At 51.9% G+C, this 24,464-nt stretch overlaps 1 protein-coding gene across 4 annotated transcripts; it reads right to left on the reverse strand.

Annotated features, from left to right (window-relative positions):
* Window positions 1-88: 88 nt before the first annotated feature.
* Nectin4 (nectin cell adhesion molecule 4) lies at window positions 89-20,151 on the reverse strand. 4 transcript variants are annotated; one of them, XM_003466579.4, is made up of 9 exons: window positions 16,952-18,326; window positions 7,853-8,212; window positions 6,387-6,677; window positions 4,775-4,895; window positions 3,604-3,752; window positions 3,206-3,359; window positions 2,753-2,828; window positions 2,296-2,364; window positions 89-1,969 (listed from the first exon to the last, which is right to left on the reverse strand). In XM_003466579.4, the coding sequence occupies exons 1-9, from the start codon at window positions 17,028-17,030 to the stop codon at window positions 1,745-1,747; spliced, it is 1,524 nt and encodes a 507-aa protein (XP_003466627.1). In that variant the 5' UTR covers window positions 17,031-18,326; the 3' UTR covers window positions 89-1,744. The 4 variants fall into 4 exon arrangements, with proteins under 4 accessions (XP_003466627.1, XP_013004671.1, XP_003466628.1 ...); XM_013149217.3 differs by having other exon boundaries at window positions 3,206-3,362; window positions 16,952-18,325; XM_003466580.4 differs by lacking the exon at window positions 2,296-2,364 and having other exon boundaries at window positions 16,952-20,151.
* Between the last annotated feature and the right edge of the window lie 4,313 nt (window positions 20,152-24,464).

A 24,464-nucleotide genomic window follows, 5' to 3' on the forward strand; every position in this document is an offset into this window, starting at 1 on the left:
ACGCTGGCTCTACTCTGCTTGAGACCCACACAGAGCATGGCACTCCGGGCTTACATGGCAAAGGCAGCAAGAGAGGAAACAGACAGAACAGGTTTTATCTGTTTATTTAAAAACAGAATATCATTTTATATACAAATATGCACATATTTACACACAATGTACATACTAGGATCTCAGACCTTTGAGTTTCCCATTCAAAGTCCCAGGCTGGCTAGACAGCAGGAGACAAGAGCCTCTGCGTTAGTCTAGAAATCCAGCAGATTTCAGGCCATGCAGGATTTGGGTATTAAATCTCAATATTCTGGCTGAGTGTGTTTGGGTAGGCCAAATAAAAATAAACATCTAAGCCCTGTCTCTATCCAAAGAAACTGCCAGAAACTGAATCAAGGACCCAGAACCTGCTAAGGCAAGGTGACACCCAGCATCTCCTTCCCCCTCCAAACTCCCCCCTCCCGTGCTGCATAGTCAGCTTTCTCTTCCCTACACCACCACTGAACCAGGAGCACTTGTCACCAAGTCCCAGCAGCTCCTGCAGGGACCATAAGCAACAGTGGATACAACCAAAGAGAGAGGCAGAGAGAAAGAGAAACAGAGAGAGAGAGAAATGAGGCTACGGGAAGAGTTGAGGGGTTCAGTAGCAGAGAGCTCACCACACCCACAGTCCCAGGGCCCAACAGCTGTCAGGCCCCTGGAGGGGGTCTGCCTAAGATAAAGATGCCTTAGGAGCACCTCTCAGTACTACAGGGGTCAACCATGGGCTGGCATAAGGGTTTGAGCGAGGTCCAGCCCTGCTGAGTGCCTTTGTAGGCTGTCCTTGCTTAAGTAAGCCAAGGAACAAACAATGCAGATAAAACGTTTTGCAAGTTGTTGCTCTTAGGGAGTCAGAGTTTTCAAGCTCCCCAGGAAGGTTTTTTACACCAAGTATGTACATGCAGCAGGCTTACAGGCCACCAGAGGGCAGAGGGCTTCTTTGTAACTGTTCAAGTCCCTGCCGGACCCTTGGGTGGTGGCTTCACACTCCCCCAGTGGCTCTCAAGTGGTAGGAACCCGGCTCCCCCACTTAGGAGGCCAAATCCCAGCTCCAGCTATGCCCGCACACCTGGATGTGGCCCACAGTCTCCACCTCTCACCTCCAACCTCTGCATCACTAATACTGCTCTGGGGTCCGAGGAAATACCTGCCTTTGCAGGCAGAGGTCACATACAGCCACACAACACACAAACTGAACCCTGACAGCCATCTCCCCCACAATCACCAGAATCCAGTGACACACACCACCATTCACTCTAAAAGTGATGACAAGCCAGTGCAGCAGGACATGTACTATGGAAGTCACTCCATAGACTGGGGACATAGCTCAGCAGCACAGCGCCTGCCTGGCAAGTGTGAGGCCCCAAGTTTGAGTCCCAGTACCAAAAAAAAAAAAAGGAAGTCACTCTATACATGCACACATGATCAGTGAACACACAAACAAAAATGTGCATGCATTCAAGCACATGAACACATACACACACACACACACACACACACACACACACACACACAGTGACCTGTATTTATGGTGGGAGGGACTCAACTGTCAGACAGAGCCCTCCCGATGAACAGAGGGTTGGAGGAAAAGGTCAAGCAGTCAGTGGGGTAGGGAACATCTTCCTCAAAAATATGGGCATTTTAGGAGCCTCCCTCCAAGATGAGTGGAATCCCCCATATAGGCAGAAGAGCTAGGGGAGGAGGCAGGCCAGGGTCAGACCAGGTGCCCTCGCCCATTGATGTAGATGCCATTGCCTGTGGGCTTGGCTCGTAGGGTTCCATTCTCTTGAACAAAATGGTTCATGGCCTGTTTGATGCCTTCATCTTGGTCTTCCTCTTCCTCCCCCCGCCCAGATCCTGGAGACAGCAGTTCCGTCTGTGTTTCGATCTCCCTCACTGTGGTCAGCGTGGAGTAACTGCGCCCCTCAGGCTCTTCACTCTAAGACCAAAAGCAGAGGATAACTCAGGAAACAAAGCAGCCAGTTGGACAGCCGGGTTATCATCGCTGGGGTACGGTAGGGTCAGAGGTCAGGCTCCGGGTAATGGTTGTGCTGGTAGCACAGGGGCTCAGAGACCAGGGGCCTGAACCAGGGCACAGGGCCAGGGAGGTAGAGCAGGAAGCAGAGCAGAGATGTGGGGTTGGACCACTGAGCCAGGGCTGAGGTGCAAGGGGCTGGTGAGGGGGTTGCTGATGCACCACATCTGGGGCCAGGAGAGGGGCCTGAGGAGAGTGGTGGGGGTACCGGTGGGGCCGGGGGGCCTCACCATCACAGAGCTGTTGTCCTTGAGACTATCAGGGTGGCCCTCGGCTCTCAGCCCTACACTCTCCTCCGGCTGCAGGGCCCGGACATGGGGGGAGGAGTTAGAACACAGCAAGGCCTCCTCCCTTCGCCTCTTCACCTCTCTACCACCACCACCCTCATCCTAATCACCTTTCCCCCTACCCCACAGGTCCATCCTCTCCCTGATACAAACATCCTCACTCCCCTGCTGCCACCCCACACCCACCCTACAACCAGGCAGATGGCAGTAGATTCCCAAAGCAGCCCCCAAGCCAGGGCTGAAGGGAATACACAGTCCTAGCAGACCCCACCTGACCCCAGCCCAGTCTCGGCCACCCCTGGGGCAGGGCTGTGCTCCCAGTCAGTTGGCAGAGAGGTCCAGGCACAAGCAAACCCCCACAGGGCCACACACCCCGCAGGCACCCAGCCTTGAGACAAACCTGATTCCTGGTGTCCGATGGATGGGAATGCAGCCTGCGGATGGAGTTCTCCCTGGTCAGAGTCAGCTCCTCCTCACTGGGAAAGACAACTCCCTGTCAACTGAGGACAGCAGTCGCCTCCAAGTTCAGCCTAGCCTGGCTGAGCCTATGCAAAACAGGGCTGGGAGGGTGTGGGTGCCTGCTAGCCCTGCAAGTGGCAGTGTGTGCACAGCTGTGCTACCAGGCATATAGGTCTGATCTTCACTCAGGCAGTGTGGTTGCCCTCGTCCAGCTTTAGTCAAGGCCCCAAACCCCTGTCATCTCCCCCGCAAAACTCTGCCCACCTGTGGTCCGTAAGCTCCCCACTGTCACGTCACCCATCTCTCCTGTCTCCTCTCCCTCCTCCACCAGCCCACATTGCCCTCTTTGTGTTCCCAGCTCAGCTCTGCCCACCCAGGAGCAGCCAGTACTCACTATTTCTGGGTCATCTGCTGGGCTTTGCGCCGGTGGTATCTGGACATGAGCACTACCACCACCACCAGGAGGCAAAACAGGAGCGCAGCAATCACACCCACCACCACCACCGAGGCCGACACCAGGTCCACCTGCTTCCCTGGGTCCTCAGGGTCTGCTGCAGACAGGCCATGTCTGAGGTGTCTGCGCAGATCCCCGTCCTTCCCCAGACCCACTGCCTACCTCCACCATCATCATACAACACACCCACAACCACCCACTCGGCTGGCCCTTGCAAAACACACCACCGTCCAGCCTCCAGCAAATAAATACCTCCCCGGTTCCCACTCTCTGTCTTGTTCCTGTTGCCCCCTCCCCAGACCTGGCCCATGCTCATCGGCCCCCAACCCTGTGCTTACCAAGAACATCCACGGTGACTCGGAAATCCCTGGAGGAAAGCTCATTGCTGACGTGGCAGACATAGATGCCGCTGTGCTCAGTGGTCAGCGGAGGAAAGCCCAGCATGCCCCCTTCCACTCGTGCCCCAGTGGGCAGAGGCCCATCCAGCCTGGAGGACAGGGAAGCTGAAGGGTGCCGGCTGGAGCGGGCCGAGCTGCCACCACCCAACATGCCCAGGCAGCCCTCCACCCCTCTCGCCCATGACGTCACCCAGGGCCGCCGGCTGTTCCCACGGTGCCCCACCCTCCCCCAGGCAGGTCTAGGCAGGGGCCCCTTCTCTCTGCTGCCCAGCCTGACCTGGGCACCCCACACACATACTCGTGGAAGATCGACACGCGTGCCATCCCACAGGCTCCCACGGCATAACACCATCATCACTGGGTACCAGGTCCCCAAAACAGGACACTCTACTCCTAGCTGAGCTCAGAGGTTCTTGGAAAATATGGCTATGTGCTCTAATACCAATGATGGCCCATAGCACGGTATCTAAACTAGCCCCAGGCACAAGGCCACATGCATCGCTCATATGCTCACACATGAGAACATGCTTAGCATGGGCTTACACACATGTGCACCTTCCCCTCCTGATTCTCCAGAGGTCTCAGGCCCTGGAAAAAAGCCAAGGACTCTTAAGGTAACTGGCAGAAGTTGGTAGCTGTTTCTGAGGTCCTGGCAGCATTGAGGTGCTTATAGGAGTGCTGGTATAATAACAGTTACAGACAGCTGGCTTTCTGTCTCATTCACTTTATACATTCATTTCATACATATATACAGTGTTAATGTTTACCACTGTATGATATTTCACTTGTATTGGCACTGGGGATTGAACCTTTGCCTTTGCACTGAGCTACATCTCCAGTCTTTTTTTAAATTTTTCATTTTTAGACAGGGTCTTACTAAGTCACTAAGATGCCCATACTGAGTTTGAACTTGGAATCTTCCTGCCTCAGCCTTCTGGAGTGCTGGAATTACAGGTGTGCACTACCATGCATATTCTTGTATTGGCTGAAACATATGCCCTGACTTACGTAGTGTTCAGAATATATGGTCCCAGCCCAAAGGAGTACATCCTACCCCAGAGAGAGAAGGACCTTCGTCCAAAGTAGGTCTTCCCCAGGCCCAGGTCCTTACCGTGTCCAGTTGTATGAGGGAGGCGGCTGCCCCTCACTCAGGCACGTGAGCATAGCTCCCTCTCTGCCAACGTGCCACAGTTTTTGATCCTCCAGGCCACGCACAGAGGCCTCAGCCAGGACTGCAATGGGAAGTGAGAGAAGAAAGAATGAGAACAGGCCCTTAACCATGGGGGTCCCTGGAGGGCTCCCACCTTACCCCCTGCCCTTCACAGCCAACTCATCTGCTGCCAACCTAGCTGGGCCCCACCTCTCTGATGGCTTCTGGCCACATGGTTCCCTCTCCTCTCCAAGCTCAGTCTGTAGTGATTTACCTATGCCCGAGCCCAGAAGTTCCACGTCACACTTTTTGCTGGCTCTCCTGTGGTGCCTAGCACAGTACTACTCACAGAACAGACACTCCATCAGCACTGCTGGATTCTTTGAAGGCCTAGCAACCCTGCTAGTTCATTTGCCCCTGGCCTCTCCATGCTAGGGATGAAATCCAGGGCCTTCCCACTCAGTCTTTTTTAAGACAAGGTCTTGTGTTGGGGATGGTGGTGCACACCTGTAACCCTGCCACTGAGGAGGCTGAAGCAGGAGGATCGCTGTCAGTTCCAGACTAACCTGGGCTATACAGTGAGCTCAAGACCAGTTTGGACTACATAGAGAAACCCTGTCTCTGCAGGAAAACAACAACAACAAGATCTTACTTGGTTACCCATGAGGGGCTCCAACTTGTGATCCTCCTGCTTCAGCCTCCCAGAGTGCTAAGATTTACAGGGCTACAGCACCACATCTGGTTTAATTCATCCCCTTCATAAACACATACTGGAGAGCCCTGCTTTGTGCTCAACATTAGAGTAGTGTGAGCTGAAAATGCTCTTATTGTCCAGAGGTTTGAAGTCTAATGCTGGAAAAGCACAGTTCTATCATTTCCTGAATGCCTTCTATCCTTTAGCAGCGCATGAGATACTTTGCATTCTTGGTGGCTAATTCCCATCGAAATCTGGTAAAGCTGCCATAATTATACTCATTTTGCTGATGAAGAAAATGAAGCCTAACGATTAAATAGCAGCTGGTAAATAGCAGAATGAGGACTTGTCTCAAGTCTGCCTCCAAACCCTAAACTGTATATTTTGCAAAGTGTTTTCAATTCCATGTTTATATTTGATTTTCCCAACAACACTGTGAAGCAAGGCAATCTCGTTTGCAAAGATAGGGACAATGGCTGGCTGTGGTAGCACCGAATTGTAATTCCAGCACTCTGTGAGGCTGAGGCAGGAGACTAGCAATTGTGAGCCCTATGTGAGCAACTTAGTAACCTAACAAGACCTTGTCTCTAAATAAAAAAATAAAAAGGGGCTGGGTATGTAGCTCAGTGCAAAGGCCCTGGTTCAATCCTCAATACTGCAAAAAGAAAAGGACTCTGAGCTCAGGGAGAACTAAGCACTTTGCTGAGGCCCCCAGGGATTGGCCTGCAGGTTCTATACCCTCAGGCCAGCACCCTCAGGCTTATAGCCTGCAGAGTCAGCTGGCCATCCTGGCATGGTACAAGGCCTCGCAGTGCCTCCCTAACTTTTTTTTTTTTTCTGAAACCCACACAGCGTCCTACCAAGCATCTAAGAACTCACAGGCCACTTGAAGGGTGTGGGTGATCCTTTGGTCCTGGAGCAGGCCAGGGTGAGATACCACACAGGTAAGTGGCTGCCCATTCATGCTGCGACTAGGTACCAGATGGAACTCTGATGTGACAGCAGCCGAGCGCGAATGCTTGAAGGCGCGGTTGGATGTTGTGCCTTTGACCTCTGTGTCCCAGGTCACGCTAGGGGCCGGGCTGCCCTCAGCTGTGCAGGAGGCTGCCAATGTCAAGCCCTGGCCCTCTTCCAGGGGTGGGCCAGGGTTCAGTGAGGGCAGAGGAGGCACTGCAAATAGGGACACAGAGGTCAGTTTGTAGGTCCCCTTTCCTTTCTCTTATTTCACTAAAAAAGACATCAGGTAAATGGTAGAATTCCAGGTGCCTGCATTTCCTCCCATTATTTGAATTTTTTTTACAATGAGCATGGGGCATTTTTTAAAAAAATAAAAATAATAAAGCAATTAAAAAACTAACTAGATATTATCTATGTAATAATAATAGCACTGTTTACTTAGCACTTACTATGTCCCAGCTATTATGTTAAGCACTTTACAAATGTTATCTCATTTAATTCTGTCAACAAACCAGTGAGGTAGGCATTATTATCGCTGTTTTCAGGTGAAGAAATAAAAGCTCAGGGAAGTAAAAATGACTTGCTCTAGGTCATCAGCTCATAGGTGACAAAGCCTAGCATCTATCACACTTGAGGTTTTTCTACTTCAAAGCTAATGTTACTAATTTCCTTGCAGATAAAGGGAATCTATTTAGGCCTTTAATTTTAGCTTCAAAATATTAACAGCCAGACCACAGAATGGAAAGACTTCCCTTAACCCTAAGTCCATGTGGACCACAGGTGTCACAGTGCAAAAGAGAGGCTTCAAAGGCAACTGTGATCTCAGACAACATTCGCTGAAGGTCCAGGTTAAAGATTGTGTAAGCCCCACTGGTCATGTGTAGCCCCAGCTCGGCTGGGACTCGTGTCCACATCTGCACCCCACATTTTGCGGCTATAGAGTCCAGTATGGCAGAAGAGTATTTAAATCAGTGCCTTCAGTGGAAATGTGGCAGGAGACAACCCACGTAGCTTGGAGAAGAGCAGATTCAGATGGAATATGACAAAGGTCCTCAACTTTTTGAAAGGCACGTGCAAGATTTTTCCAGAGGGCAAAAGTAACACAGAGGGAGATTTCAGGTCAGCAGAAGGAAGAACTCCCTAGTAAATGGATTCCTCCCCAGCCGCGAGGGCCAGTCGGAGAAAATTCCTGGACTGCGAGGAACGATAGGTTGTGAGGTCCTCCCTGTCGCCTCCAGGACCCCACCTTTGGCTCCTGCTTTGCCCCCTGCCTCACTTATCTCTGCAGTCCCTGTCGCAGGTCCTCCTGCTTCCAGCTTCTCCCCTCCTCGATCTAATCCTGAGCCCCTGGTGCAGCAGCTGAGGCCATGACCAGCAGCCCCACTTACCCAGCACGCGCAGCCGCAGTCGTGCCTGGAAGCTGCCGGCGGGAAAGGTGCTCACGCGACACTCATACTCGCCCTCGTCCGCTTGCACGGCGTTGCGCAGGAGCACGGAGCCATCCAGTGGGTCCCGAGGGGGTGGAGGTTGTTCCACGCGGCCCTCGTAGGCCGAGCTCACGTGTAGCCCATACTTGGAGTGCAGCAGCGCCAGCTCTCCGGTTCCCTCGTTGGCGTCCACCCGAGCCCACGCCACCTGGGCCACCTGCTCGCCGGGGTCCCCTCTGTAGATGCAGGGGAGGTTTGCATCCTGGCCTAGGACCACTGTCACCAAGTCCGAGGTCTCCAGCTCACCTGCTCGGCATCGGCCTGCAGGGGGCAGACAGGAGCAGCCAGGATTAGGGGAGCTGGGGAGGGGGGGACCACATTCGTCATGATAATCACAGCAAAGCCAGCCGGAACTAGTGGAGCATTTTATGCTTGCAAAGCGCATTCAGTTCATTACCTCATTAGATCCACAAAACATTGGCAGGAGGTAGGCGTTATTATTGCCATTTAACAGATGAGGAAACTGAGATCCAGAGAGAGGAAGTGGCTTGCCTAAGGCCACACAGGCAGGATTTATAGAGGGTTCACACCCTCAGGCAGCCTAGGATTGACTCCGGAGTTATCTGCAAAATGGAAGACTATAACAGGACCAGAAACCAAGCTCTGCCCTCAGGCAGCTCACAGTCCTGAGGCAAATAGAACTGATGCCAGCAGAAACAGGAAAGCCAGGAAGAAACTTTCCTGGCAGGCCCAGTCTCCCAATGGGATGAAACTGAATGCTTGTAGGACATGTGGCCAGGAGCCTCAGCAAGTGTGCAGAGCCACTGGGGTCTGGGATTGGGTACAGGGGGAGAAAAGGGGCCATGCCAGTTGTCCCTTGGAACATTCTTCTCATGGCTTGTGGATGAGAGCACTGGATTCCCAGGGACAGGGAGGGAGTCCGTGTGGGAGGAATGGCATGAACTGAGGGTCAGAGGCAGGAATGAGCAAGCCACTGAAGACAGAAGGGCCCCTGGTCAGAGCTAAAGAGATGAGGTCGGCATAGGGTGCCAGGATCAGAGAACTGGGGAAGGAGGAGCAGCGTTCTGTGGTGCACACTGACAAACGGCTGCAGGAAGCCCTCAGGGATTGCAGAATCAGAGACACTGGTCATGTGACCTTATCTGCAAATAAGGATCTGGTCCCTGCCCTCCTGGGACCTGTGGTCTAAACAGGAGGAAGAGGTGCAGATGGAGGCAGACAGAGAAAAAACCTAATGGTGGGTACTGATTTAGTGCTTGGTGATGTTTGTTGCTGGCCATTGTGTGCTGACATCAGTAGAACTGGGTGGGGAGAGACCCAGAAAAGCACTCACAGAAAAGGATCAAGGTGAGCCAGTGGCTGGTTCAGGAAGTAGAAGAGGACGCAACCTAAGGCAGGGTATGTGAGCCTCTGTGTGTGTGTGTGTGTGTGTGTGTGTGTGTGTGTGTGTGTGTTGAGCAGAAATGGAAACTATGGCTGGGGCTGGGTGGGGCCAAATTATCTGGGACCATCCATGCCAGAATCAGAGATTGATTTGGTCAAGAGGAAACGGAGAGTCACTTCAGTTTCCTTAGGCACTGGGCGGTGTGAGCCAAGTGGAGACGCACAGTGGGGAGCAGAAAGTAGGCTGACTGAAGACGGGGCACTCCCCAGAAGCTGCAGCACCTGCCCAGGCTCAGTGGTGCTGGGGCAGAAAGGTGGGCACAGTTTCTGGGGGAGATCTGACAGGGATTTGGCCACTCGCTGACTATAGAAAGGGAGATGAGGAAAAGTGAAGACTCAAGGACAATTGCATTTCCAAGATGGGTAACTGATGAGGGAGCAGAGCTTGGGGCTGGAAAGAAAAGGCATCATGGAGTAAAATGTGAACTGTGGGGCCAGGGCCTGGGTCAGAGTGGAATGGTGGTCTAGAGAGACAAGAGTGTCTGCTTTGGGATCCATACTCCAGCAACCCCAGTGGGTTATAGTCCCTGCTCTGCCCAGCACCCCACACACCCCTTTGTTCCTGACCTTTGCTCATACTGTATGCTGCCTGGAATGCCCTCCTCCCTATGTCTGGTAGCTCCTACTCATCATTGTCTGGAGAACTCCTACTCACACCTTAAGACTTTGCTTAGGCATCACTTCCTTCTGGAAGCCTTCCCCCACCACACCCCCTGGCAGCCTTGGGTGCCCGTCCCTGGTACACCTACTTGTACTGCACCACAGAACTTTAGCCTATAGGTGGTCCTTGCTGTTTTCTTGTTTGCCCAGACAGAGCTCTGTAAGGAGGAAACAGGGTCACCTGTCACTTATGGAAACATGGTTTCTGATTTCATGCTCAGTGGAATGTGGTCTCCATACCTTCCATGTAATTGGTGTTGAATGTTTTTGAATGAATGAATGAATGATAAAGGAATGAGTGAGCAAGATGGGCAGAAGGAAAGGATGGATGGAGGAAGAATGAGCAGTTCTTGTTTAGGCCAGTGGGGAGGGCGGTGGCATGGCAACCTCAAGGTGGAGGCAGGATAGGGTGGCTTTTTGGGTTCACAGCCAAAGGGAGCACCTCTGAACCAGACAAGGGAAGAAAGCACAACAGAGGGAGGAAGGCCTGAAGAGAGGAAGTGAAGCACAGAGTGGACCAGAGGGTTCCATTCAAACAAAAGAAGGGTCCCATGCCCTGCTACCAGCAGGTGTGGAGGGAGGGAGGATGCTGCTGGGATCTGGGAGGGCCCAGACTGGACGGGACAGACTTGAAGGGCCAGATACCAGGGCCCTGACCTGCCTAAGCTAATGTTGGTCCCACCCTGCCCAGCCTGGGAGTCCAGCTAACCACCTGCACCCCTCCCAGGCACCTTCTCCTGGCACCGGAGGGGGCAGGGCTACCAAAGAAGGGTTGGGGTGGACTTGGGATTCCTCTGCTTCAAATAGTGATATCTGTTCAGCCCACAGCAGTCCCAGTCATGCCCACTAAGACACTCATTCTTCCAAAGATCACTTTGGAAACAATGTTAGATGGGGTATTCCACACATCTCTCTCTAGGTGTGGCAGTCACCTGTGCTGCTTTACCACAAATAACCCATAATTCTCCCCAAAAATACTTTCTTTAGGGCACAGCAGAAATTGGGTACCAAGCACGGTCTTACCCAACCCTCCTTGTTCCTATTTATAAAAGCTCAAGATCGCCACCTCCAAAGGACAAGCAGCCCAAGCTTTTCAGAATGAAGAACCAAGTAAAACTGGAAAGTCCCTCCTGGACGTCCCCTATAGCCCCTATTTCCCTAAATCCACTGTTTGGTAGGAACAACTCTTGTCTTGTCTTGTCTTGTCTTGTCTTGTCTTGTCCCTTTGGTAGGGACAAGACAATTCTCTTGTCTCAAGCCTTGTCTACTTGTCTCCAGTCCATCCACTGAGCTGCACGGTAAAGAGAATCTGGGCCCTGGAGTCTTCATCTTGGACTAAATGGACTCAGGAGCCCAGGAGCCCAGGCCAAGGCAGGCCAGGATTGCCTCCTCCTTCTCTCCCCCACCCAGAGCCTGCCTGGCGTCAGCATGATGATGTCACCAGACTGCAGGAGACACACTGCCTGCCTGATGAGGTCACCCTACGGGCGTGTGATGGCCAGGCGAGGCCAAACCCACGGACCCTTCTTCTGCAAGCCTTGTCGAGGCTGGTGGACTCCAACTTACTAGGCATTCCTCCTCCTGACCTTCCCCGCCCTCCTCCCAGGAGCACCAGGACGCTGGTCAGGAGCCTTGGTGACTCAGAAGCTGCCACACAGCAGCAGGCCTAGCCACAGCCGCCACCACCTTGCGCAAGGTAGAACAGGCCCAACTGGCCAGACGGGATCCCTGCCCTCAGCCTCCCCCACCCCTGGCCAGGCCCCCTCGGGCCTCTTTGGGGCCCTGCCCTTTGTGTACCCCACCCGCTCCCAGACAGGCCCTCCATTCCTGGAGCTGGCTGACTGGCTGCACCCCACCCTGGGTACCTGGGTCCCAACTTTCCTTTCTGTGTGAGGCCTGGCCTCTGGCCTCTGGCCTCAGAAGAGGAAACTGAGGCTGGCACCTGCAGATACCCAGCCATGGCAGCATTGTTGTGGAAGAAATCTTTTTTTTATGAGGGCTTTTATCCATCAGCATCCTCTGCTGGTACATATAGGGTGCACACAGGCATCCTCATGCTGGGCCTGGGAGAAGGAGGAAGGAGTAAGTTTGTGTCTTCTGGGTCTGAATGTGTGTGTATCTTTGGTCAAGGGCCTGCTGCTCATTCTAGCTCATGTGCATGTAAGCCTACCTTCTTCCATGAACTGAACAGTGTTTCACACATATATGTGTTCAAATCTGATCCTCAACGGAGTCCTTGTCCATGCTTTTCTATACCCAGAGGGAAGAGCCACACATTGGTGTGTGAACGTGTGCACACGCACTGTGACATGAGCGTTTCACACCCCTGTAAGCATGGCATGCGAGCCTCTCTTGAATAACTCTGCACACAGAGTAAATATTTTCACGTCATCTATCTTGGCTTCCGCATGTCTATCTGTCACAGCTGCCCTTGGTCAGTATGTGGCTCTGAGCCTTCGCCTATGTGGCCCCTGGCCACCCTCCTCGCCTTACCCTCACACTTCAGGGCAGATTCATCACAGGCTCCAGGTGGAGGTACCCAGAGATGAGGTCACAGGCCCTCAGGGGGATGGGAAATTGCCACCAAACCTCCGACAGAACAAAACCAAAGCACTCTCTCCCTTACTCCTCTGGTTCTCACTACAGGGACTCCCACCCTTCTCACCACCCCCAGCCACTCCCCTAGGCCCCCTAGTACCTCTGGCCCCCCAAGGAGGCCTCACCCTGGGAATCTGTCAGGGCTCTGTTGCCACCACCAGAAAAACCAGCTTCAGCTCCAGGCCTGGGGTAAAGGCTGTGTGGTGTGGGTTTAGTGGGAAGGGGGGGGGACACCTGCTTGGGGGTTAGGGGAGGGGTCCGAGTTGTCTAGGGTCTCATTCTCCTGTTTAACTCTTGTCTCGCCTTACCCCTGTGCTCCTGATCCACTGGACACAACTGTGAATGTAGGCGAGTTTGGGGTAAGAAAGATATAGAAAGAAAGCACCAAAGCCCCCCAACCAGGATAGGTGCCATAAACAACACAAAAAGCCTTTTTAGGTTCCCCCTCCCCCCTATAACCTTGGCCTTGGAGAACTAAAGAACTTGGAAAACCACAAGACTTTCCCTGGCTGCCTTTATCCACCTCCCTCGCTTACCCCCCATTGTCCTAAGCCCCCCAGCTTAGTGAGAGCTTCCCAACCCCGGGCAAAGCGCCCACTGCAGATTACTGTCTGGGGAGGGGGCACAGCAATCATAGAGTGAGAGGAGAACAATGCGGGAGGATGAGCCTGCAGGCAACCTGCTCGGGCCCAGACACAGCTCCCAGCATAGATAAGTCCCCTAAACCCCCCCGGAGCCAGAGTCTGAGCCCCGCTGAGTCACCACAACAGCCACACTGCGGGTGGGAGACCCAGAGTTGGGTTTCTCTCAAACTCCGAGATGTTCGCCTCCCCCCACCCATCACGCTGCTCCCACTCCCCTCCCCCACCTCTAAGGCCAGCTTGCACCACCCCAGCTCAACAGTCTCAACCCCAGTTCTCTGGACACATGGATGGGGGTGGGTACGAAACCATGGGAAAAGCTGCTGAGGCCCACAGTTCCCAGGTGTCTCTTGCTCAGTGAGAGGGAGTCCAGCACCCTGGCTACAGCCTACCGCTGGGAGGTGTAGGGATGATTCTCTGTTCTGAACTTCTCTTATTTTACATGCTGCTCCCAGATCTAGACCCCAAAGCACCTCTCCCCTCCCTCCTGATTCACTTGCCCCACTTCACCTTCCCCCTCTCTGCTTAGACTTTGTGGCCAGGGCAAGGGTATGGTTTGGTGGCCAAAAAAGATGGTCACCCACTACACACCCACTGGCCTTGCTCCTCGCTGTGCTTGGCCCCATTCATTTGTCTGGGGGAATCACTGATTCCGGGGCTGTGGTCCAGGACATACTATGCTCCTTACCATTATTTTTGTGGCTGGAGTCTTCTCAGCCAGGCCCCTTCAAACACTAGGGTGGAGCCAAGGGCACTGGGGCCAAGGGCTTCCCTGGGATTCTCCCAGTTCTTGCCACACAGGCAGGGAAGAAAGCTTCCCTGGGTTTGGGTAGGTCCTACAGGAAAGGGCCTGCTCCCTTCTGTAAACAAGAATAAAAAAGCAGGTATGGAGCCCCTCCCTTTCTAGGATGCTAACCTCAGTCAGAAAGCTGATGCTAAGGACAGAGCTCAGGATTCAGAGAACCACTCACTCTCTGGTCCTGCAGGGACCACTGGCACCAAACATAGACCTAAGGACTGAGACCCTAGCCCCTAGCAGGGGGTTTCGATAGATTTAAGGCCTTCAGCTCTAGAGCAGGAGATGAGGGAGGGAGAAGGGAGGGGACCTCACCCGGAAACTCATCCCATTAAGGAGAGACAAAGAGCTGTGGTGTTGGAGGCACCTCCCAAGCCTGGGCTTCTCTTTCTGTCAGGGGTGGGGCAGGGCCCTGGGGCTTAGAGCTCTAAAGGCCCACAGGTTGGGGGAGCAGGTTGCAGAAAGGCAAAGAAAGGAGCTGGGGATTTAGCTCAGCGGCATAAGTGCCTGCCTGGCAAGCTCGAGGTCATGAGTTCAATCCCCAGTATCACAAAGAAGAAAAAAAAAAAAAGCAGTATCCTGGGGAAAGATCTCCATTCCCATTAGAGCTAGGCCAGGAACCCTTTCCCCCTTCTGTCTCCACAGACACATTGCCCACTCTTCCAACACCCCAGCACGTCCTGTTAGCCAGGGGCTGGACAGTCAGAGTCTAAGGATTCAGAGATAGAAGATTGAGCCCTACTTCTTGGTCTATTGAAATTAAGTTTCTTAGTCACCCATGGTCACCTGGCAGTTCAATAGCAGACATGAGATCAGAACCCAAGAACTGACTCCTCAGTCCAAGGATTTTTTGAAAATGTAGAACATTTCAGGTTCCTGGGGTTCCCAAGAAGCATTCACAAGAGCCAGAGTGGAGGTGGTGGTAGAAGTGGGACCATCTGATCCTTGAGCTAGAAACGTGAGGTCTAACCTAGTTCCCAGCTCTAAAGGCAAGCTTTAACCCTGTGCATTACACAGTAGCTGCAGAGTGGTCTCTTCCTAGGTATCGGAATCCTGGGGCAAAGTAGGCTTCTTCCTGCAGGCACTGGGGGAGGTCAGAAGTAATTTCCTAATGATAAGGGGTCACCTTTCCCCTTCCCTGAGCTTCTCTTGGAAAGAACAGTTTTGCTTCATGGAGAAGAAAGATAGGAATGATGTCTTATTCACCAACCTCTAGTACCCTTGCTATACCCAATGTGCATACAGTGAGGAGTCAGGAGACAGGACACTAATCCTGGTTATGCTTCTAACATGTGTGACCTTTTTTTTTTTTTTTTTTTTTTAAATCAGTACCGGGGATCGAACTCATGACTGCCTGCTTGGAAGGCAGGCGCTTATGCCGCTGAGCTAAATCCCCAGCCCAACATGGGCGATCTTGCACATCTCACCTGCCTATCTGTTTTGCCATCTGTAAAACAAAGAAGTTGGAGTGATCTCTTTGATCCCTTCCAAGTCCTGAGACAAGACTCCATTCGGCAGGTGTGGGTAGACCCTACAGGAAGAGTGACTGCTGGGTTCTTTGGCCCCGGCAACAAGCCCCATCTTCTTGGCCCAAACTAGAGAGAAGGGTTGCTTGGAAGATGGAAATTAAGACATAGGGCAATGGCAAATAGATATGGCAGGGGATGGGTCTCCAGATCCTGAGATTGGAGGCTGGGTCAGTGATCTTCCCATTGTGAGACTAGAGTGAGCAGCCCTCAACCCTGCCAATGGGTACCCAGGCTTTGTTCTCTTCCTAACAGCTTCATTTGGGCTTGGGGGTGGGGGAGTCATGGTCAGGGCCCGCTGAACAACTGAAGCTCCTTCTCTCCTTCTTTGGAGACTGAGGATCCTGTCCACACAGGCCCCAGTTTTCCAATGACAAAGATTCTGTTATTCATTACTCTATGAATAGCATACAGCATCCCTCTATGGCCTCACCATGCACATTGACACAAACCCTCAGAGACCCCTACTCTGAAGGGTACACGTTCCTGTCATTTGTGTCTGCTCCACTTACATTAGACAAGCAGGAAGTACAGAGAAATACAGGCATCTAACTGAGGAAATGAGGGACAAGGGATGAACAAAAGGGACCACACCCTGTCCAGGAAGCCCCCTACCCCAGACCTTCAGCCCTCTATACAGCTGCCCTGGCACCTAACGGTGTATGTGCTCAGGGAAGGAGAAGGGCTACAAAAGTGTGTTCAACTTTCCCATAGTCATCAGCAGGCACCCCAGTCCTGATACCCTAGATAACCCTAAAATGAAGAGGAGAAACAAAAGCCCCATCAGCCAGAGATGTAGATCAGTAGCACAGAGGCTGCCTGGCAAGTGCAAGGTCCCACTACGGAAAAAGGTCCCAGTACATTCCTACTACAGAAAAAGAAATGCCCCATCTGCTCCCTGGACATCAAGCTTCCTGCCTCAATGACTATGGAGGCCAGCTCAGCCCTGAGTCAGCCCCTGCTCTCAACTGCAGTTTGCGAGCCCTGGCACAGGCCAAGGCACCTCTAGGGGGGTCTGGGGTGAACAGGGTCCTCACCAGTTCCACCCCCTTGCCCACTTACCCTGGGTCACCATATCTACATCTACTCCCACTTCCACCAGCTCAAGCTTTGGCAAAGGAGGTCAAGGACCCCAGACATGATAACCTGCTTGGGGGTCAAGAGGGGACCTGAAGGGGAAGAAATACAACCGGCTGCTCTGAGGGCACTGCTGGCACTTGGGATGAGAGACATTGGCTCTTCCATCCAGAATCCGGGAAAAAGAATGTTCTTTTGTGCGTGCGTGAGTGCGTGCATGTTTATGGATTTGTGTGTGCGTGTCTGTGCCAGGCTGAGCGCAGAAAGCTGGGGTCCTGATGGTTCAGGCACGTCCTACCTGTGAATGATGCCAGGAGCAGCAGCAACAGCAGCCAGGCTTCAGGCCCCCACATCTCGGCTCCCAGGGACAGGGCCATTGGCTGGAAGGAAACCTGCCCAGCGTTTCTGAAGTTCCACCGAGTTCTCCCTGGGAGCCGGTTCTAGAGCTGGATGAGGCACGACCCAGAAAACAGGAGGCCGTGGATTGCCTGGATGCTGACGTATCTGTCTATCCCACTTGGGTCTCTGCTAGGGGACCCAGCCCTATTCTACCCACCCAGCCGTGGCTACCCCCAGAAGCCGTGATCGGAGCTCCGAGCTCCCCCAGAGCTGCTTCCCACGCCGTGGCCAACAACGACGGCAGAAACCTGGGAACCTGCTCAGCAGGTCAGAACAGGTGCGTCTCTGGGGGCTGGGCCTGGCACTGAGACTCAGCAGCCACCGCCCCCACGGCCTGAGCTAGCTAATGGGCGCCAGAGAGGGAGGGCAGGCGGAAGGACCTGAGTGGGGGCAGTGGGATCCCATCCTCAGCTCTGGGCTTCACCTGCGAGTGTGTGGAAGGGGCTGTGAAGGGAGCGGCAAGGGCGGGGGCAGGAAGGGTCACGCTGTCTCAGAGAGGGAGGCACCAGGCCTGGCCAGGACAAATAGGGGCAAGGCCCTTGTGTGAAGCTTGGCTGGAGACCTTGCTGAGTTCCCTGAATTTCTGCAGGAACTCAGCTTTGGAGCCACGGGATCAACATTGGCCAGAACGAAGGAGGATCCTCCTGCCTGCTGGCCCATATATTGCATTCTTCAGAGGGGAAACGGATCTTGAGAGTGAAAGGGATTTTCCACAGGACACACAATTTTTGTTTTGTTTTGAGACAGGGTCTCACTATGCAGTTCAGACTGCCCTTGAACTTACTATGTAGTCAAGGCTGGCACTGAACTCGCGGTGACTCTACCTCAGCACCCCCCAAATGCTGGGATTATAGGCCTGCACTACCATGCCTGAGCAGAGGACACGCAAATCTTAAGATCATGGTTTGCTCAGACAGCTGTGTCCCTAAGGCAAGGAACTAGTTTAAAGACCCCTAAGAGAGGACCAGGGATTTAGCTCAGTGGCAATGTGCCTGCCTGGCAAGTATGAGGTCATAAGTTTGATTTCCCATACCTAAAAAAAAAAAAAAAAAAAAAGACCCCTGAGAGAGCCAGCAGTAGTGGTGCACACCTATAATCCCAGCACTAAAGATTTTTTTCCCCAGCACTAAAGATTCTTGCAAGTCTGAGACCAGCCTGGACAAAGTGAGCTCAAGACCGGCCTGAACTGCATAGCAAGACACTGTCCCAAAAAGACCAAAAAACAAACAAACAAAAAAACCCAAAAAAACTCCTAAAAAAGAACCTAAATGCTCGCTCCTGTCTGATCTCACCCTTACACTGTAGAGCAGAAGCCAGGGACCAAGCAAGGAATTCACCCTATACATAGATGCTTGTCTTCCCTCTGGATTTAGATGAGCAGCACAGCACCTGCCTGGTAAGCACAAGGCCCTAAGTTTGATTCCTGGTTTTAAAAAAAAAAGGGAGGGTAGGGTGGTGTGGTGTCGGGGGGAGAGCTGGGAATATAATTCAGCTCAAAGGCTCTGGTTTCAATCCCAAGTACAGTAATATACACACACACACTGTCAGTAAGGCAGAATCATTTCATTTACAGTATTTTCTTCTACTCCCCCACCAACCCTATGTGTCAAATCATTTTTGTTTATGGTGAGAGAATCAAAGGCCTTATTGCATGTAAGCACTCTACCACTCTACACCTCCAGCCACTTACCTGTCAAATTTTATTAATATCTCAAAAGTGACCTCAAATACCATCTCTCTCATGAAGCCTTCTCAGCTCCTCCCACCCCCAAATTAATCTTTCTCTGTTCTATTCGCCCTCAGCCTTTGCTCGTCCCTTTATTATAGCTTATGTACTCATAATTTGTGCACATCTTATCTCCTTAACTAAATTGTAAGCTTTAATTCAAGGAACAATGATTGAAGCCTGCTGAGTGCCAGGGCTTTGTAAATATGTTACACTAAGGGCCAGGAGGAAAGTTGCAGTCTGTGAACTCCTGGAAAGTCAGGCTTGTTTTACAATCACATCTCAGGCGTGGATGCTTGGGTAGTTTGTAGCACCTAATGGGCACTGAGTGCACTTTTGTCAATCGACTGCATTGCTGAATAAATGACCAGTAGTATGGAGAAGGTGGTGAAGGAACATGAGTTACTATCTCAAACTGGGTTGAGATCTGGATGTCAACCCTGCCTCTGGGCTGTGACACCATCTCTGGCTTTAGGTCACAACTCTCTGCAGTGGAAGTCCTGCAGTCCTCTCTTCTTTGAGGACTGTTTTCTGCAGGCTGAAAGCCAGTACTCCCCAGTTTCTCTCCACCTCCACCTTGGCAAACCCCTTCCCCTCTTCAGAACTCTGGTCTCCACCTATGCCAGGGGGACAACCCCACCCCGATGCTGCTTTGAGATCCAGTGCATCGGGGTAGGGTAGGGCCGGGAGGAAGGGGAGGATGAGCATCCTGCAGTATAATTATAATTATCACACCTTGGATCCTATCACCTGCTTTCAGAGGAGCTCTTTTCCTTCCCACGGATTCCCCCCTCCAGGTACAGGAAACTATAGGAGAAACTGAGGCATGGGGCTGGGAAAGCAGTTAGATCACAAGCTGGCTACACGGTCTCCTGCAGCCTTTCCATTCAGTGTGTCCCTTCTTCCAAAGTGCCACCAGTCTGGACATCTCTGAGCCCGCAGAGGGACCCCTCTGTCACTCACCCCAACCCCAGCCATATAGTGCACTGAAGGAAGAACTTCCCACAGGGAGAGTTAGGGTGAGACCCATACCCAGGTCCTCATCGGTAAACACCAGAGGCAGCTGTGAAATCAAGGCTAAGCAGGACACGGGAGTCTGGCTACCACCCAGGCCTTGAGTGAGCCCTCTCTCCTCTTCTCAGACATATGTCCCTGTCCCTCTATCCCCTTATACCCGCAAACCTGAACCAAGTCTCACAAGGGCCACACTCCTGGGGATTATGCCTCATACTTAGGCCTTTCTTACCCACTTCTGGGATAAAGCTTGGGGAAGTCCTGTTCCAGGACAGGGGCTGGGAGAAAATGCCTCCCTAAGATTTTCAAAATCAGTGCCTTGTGAGTTTCTCTTCCACACTGACTCTCCATTCCCTCATGCCACTCAACACTTACCCTCCTCCCACCCACATTCTGAGCCTGAAGAATTGGGGCAATTCAAGCCATGGTGGCATCTTTAGCACGTGTATGTGTCTGTGTGGCATTACTGCTTGTATGCCTGTGTGCATACATTCATTCAACAGATTTTGTTTTCTTTTGCTGTGCTGGGGATTAAACCCAGAGCTTCCTGCATGCTCAGGAAGCATTCTCTGTCTGAACCACACCACCAGCTTTCAACAGACATTGAGTACCTCTTAGTGTCAGGCTCAAAGAGGCGACAGAGACATACAACAGACAGTTGTGCACCCAGGGAGTCCCCAGCCAGAAGAAGACAGGCACATAAACATCTATAACACATTCTCTCCAACATCATGTGCCTTCTGTGTGTCTCTGTGGATGCATGTCATATGCATCCCCAGAGCTGGCTGTGTGTGTAACTGTGGATGTTCACTAACTGTGTATTGTATGTCCCAGCATCCGCTTGAACCTGCCTCTGTCCCCATGACAAGTTGTACACCTAAGCCAAACCGGTTGGAGTGGGTTGTGCAGAAATTTCTGTTTGTGTCAGTGGGACCTGAGGTGAGTCAGGGAGGGACAAGGATGGGTGGGGTGGGGTGTGGGTGAAGAGTGAGAGTGAGGGTCGGATTGAATGATCAGGGAGGGTGAGAGTGGGTCAAAGTGGAAGGGCTGGGGTGGGGTGTGAGGAGGATGAGGTAGACCAGAGAGCTCCTGGATGAGTGACATCCTGTTTGTCCAGGGAAATCCCAGTCAAGTAAGAGTCAGAGGCTGGTGGGGAGACCCTTGAGGTTTGGGAGGAAGAGTGAATAATAAATGAGAATGCACGTAGGTGGAAAATGAATGCGAATTCAATGTTTGCAGTCCATTTCTGCATGGCGTGGTCTCTTGACAGAGTAAACTATTCCTGATTTGCTCTTTGCCTTGGCTCCAAACAGTCTGTACAGAAAGACACTGAAGAGCTGATTGATGCGATGGAAGATTACTGACACAGGACTTGATTCCATCCCAGGACAGAAGTTACTGCAGGGAGCAGCAACAAATTCGTGCCTCCTGCTGCTCCAGGGGACACCTCCCGCCCTGGAGGCATGGTAAGAGACCTATGCAGGATGCAGGGACGCTGCTGCTTCTTCTCTGCTGACAATTACCTTCATTCCTCTCGAGGGCCAGCTTCACTGTGCAGTACTGAGATGGTAACATCATACTCTTCAGGATTTTTCATCTAAACATTGCCATGTGCTGTGTTGCTCTTATCTACTGGTTCCCTGATACCCAGCACCATCCTTTACCAAAGCCACATTTCTGGTTGCCTCACAGCATCTCCCCAACCTCAGGGGGCCTAAGCCAGAGTGAAAAGAAGTCACATGTGAGACAAGGTGCAGTTGGGCCCTGCTTCTCAATAGGTGCAAAGTCCCACCTCCTTGCTCTCACCTAGGTTCTGTGAACACATTCCCACAGAGGCAGGGAGCAAAGCAGTGCACTGAGAGACAAATGGTTCATTATTTCACTCTGTGTCTCTGGATGGGCTGGCACTTTTAGAAGGCTCTTGGAAGCCAAGTGTAGTGACGTATACTTGTCCCAGAACTCTAGGAAGCCGGAGGGTTGCAAGTTCAAGATCAGCCAGGGCAAGTTAGCAACTTAGCAATACTCTGTCTCAAAATTTAAAAAGTAAAAAAGGCTGGGTGTGTAGCTCAATATGAAGGCTCTGAGTTTAATCTTGTACTGCTGCAATGAGGAGGGGGCAGGAGAAAGATCCTAAGAATCTGGTAATAAAATGGATTTTGGAGAAGACCTGGATCATCCTCTTCATTGACCCCATCCCCACACCCAGTTACAGAAAGAGCAACGTTTTGGGGCCCTATGGAAGCGGCTCCCAGGGCCCAGCCTAGATGACACTAGTACTCTGGAGGTTCTCACACTCTAGTCTCCAAGCACCTAGCTTGCATGCTGATGACACAGCCACAAAGAACCAGGAGCCCTTCACCCCACATTCCCTTTCAACTTTCACATCAGCAGGTCATTATATACCACTGCAGATGCTGTCCTAGGATGTAAAGTATATGTCACACAAGGGCAGATTGGCTGATTTTCTCCCCTATCCCCACCTCTCCACATTCTGTTTTCTTTTCTGACTCCTCCAATATATATATGGCTTTGGTTCAAACTGGCCAGAGGAGGTAAAAGTTCTGGGTTGCTTTTCTCCCTGGGTCTAGCACTGGTGCAGCAATAGTCACCTGTCTCTACTACGTGGGCCTGGAAGAGACACAGAACTGGAGGGGGTACCCCCAAAGAATATAGGAGGTTCAGGCTCCATGTCCAAGTGATATGCCTACTGCCAAGGACTCTGAGTCACGGTGGAAGCTGGGAAGAAAAGGAAAACAAAACTGGGAGAGAAAAGCTAAAAAGCCCACTGGGGTAAAGAGTTCCTATTTCTCCCAAAAGGTAGGAAATAAGACTTGGGTAGAATAACCAAAGACAGGCAAAAGCAAAAGCCTAAAATGGGCACATAGGCCAATCAAGTTGAAGCCAAGTGACTTTCCCCCTTAGCTCCTTGCCTAACCTTTGGAGTGTGTTAGATCTGGCTCCAGCCATTGGGAGGCGAGCCAGTGAGGAGTCTTAGGAAGAAAATGGGCTTTCAGATTTTTTGGGTATGTATGGTGCTGGGGAATGAACCCAGGGCCTTATGTGTGCAAGGCAAGCACTTCAACACTGAGCCACATCCCCAGCCCTGACTTTCAGATTTCTGTCAAGGATATTAGAAGTTAGTTAATTTGCATCTTTAAGAGATTTTTATCGGGCTGGGGATTTAGCTCAGCGGCATAAGCGCCTGCCTTGCAAGCAGGCAGTCGTGAGTTCGATCCCTGGTACTGATAAAAAGGAAAAAGACAAAAAGAAAGAGAGAGATTTTGATCATAGCCTTGGAAAACCAAGGATCCCACCTGTCTAGGAAAAGTATAGCTGGGTAGGCAGAGTATCTCAAAGCAATGATGGCTCTCAGCTGTAAGATACAGGTGGGTACCAGTTTCTGGTAACCTTCTGGTTTAATTGTGCCTTCCTGCCTGTACCCTTCCCATACTGTGCTCTCTGACAACCAAAAGCTGGGGTCAGGAACAAAAAGCCTGCTAAGCTGCTGGCCCCCTGAATCACATGCCCACTTCCACTGAAGCCTTGGCCTTTCTCTTCAGCCTCAATTCTCAGGCATAATAGAGACCAAGTTGATGTATGGAAGCCAAAGGCAAAAGTGGCAGCCATCATTCCCAATAATCCAGCCAGACAGGGGCCACAAACCCTATTTCTGTGCCACCACTGCTGGGCCACGAGTAAATCTGCATTTCTTCCAGCGGTTTAATTGAGTCAGCTTGGATCTGGGCTTTGATACTCTTTACTGGGTCCTGGAGGGAGAGTTAAGTTCAGGGAGCTGGTTGAACAAAAGGCAGGTATCAGGGAGGGGCAGAGTCTGTTTTTCTCACTCCTCCCCCATTTCACCCCCACCCAGCTTCTAAGGTTGGGCAGCTTCTGCTGTGGATCTTATCAGGAAAAACTCCCTGTCGTTAATCCTAAATTCCAGGTGCCACGGTGCCTCAGTTTCCTTGTATTGTATGAGCCTGATGAAGCAAGATGAAATAATTCCTCTTACTAGGACACTGTAGAGAGAAGCTGACCAAGCCTCAAGTATTTTTCCTTCTGAATCCACTCAACGAAGCACACCAGCGGGCATGCACATATATTCTATTCCTACTTTCATCCTCTAACTCCATTCTGTGTGTGTGTGTATGTGTGTGTATATGTGTGTGTGTATGACTCTGAGAAACTGGGTTCTACTACCCTCTAGTGGCCAGAACTAATGAGAGGCCTCTCCCACGCTTTACAGCAGAAGGTGCTAGATACCTACTGGATAAACCAACAGTACATTTTATAAAGGAGAGCACTGAGGAGGCCTAGAGAGTCAGGGGAAATAGTTTGGACCTCAGCCCAAGTCTCCCGACTCCACTTTCACTTCTTCAGTCTCTGACTTCTTTCCTTTCTCCGCTCAGGAAAGCGAGTGCGAGTTAGAAATCCTGGCGCTGGGAGGATTCGGCTCCTGCCACGGAGCAACATCTGCCTCGCTAGTATCCTAATCCCAAATCAGTTCGCAGCTTCGGCTACAGGTGTTCTTCAAAAACTGTTTGCTCCCTGAATTTCTGAGGTTAACAGTCTTTCAGGATGCTCGCAGATCACGGGCTTATCCGGTCGTCAGGGCAACATCGTGGTCCCACCCCCTAGCGCCACTTTGCGACTTCGGTTTGCAGCAGTCGCG

Source organism: Cavia porcellus, unplaced genomic scaffold (assembly GCF_034190915.1).
Source record: "Cavia porcellus strain 051 isolate PalLab524CR breed Dunkin Hartley unplaced genomic scaffold, mCavPor4.1 scaffold_7, whole genome shotgun sequence".
NCBI lineage: Eukaryota > Metazoa > Chordata > Mammalia > Rodentia > Caviidae > Cavia > Cavia porcellus.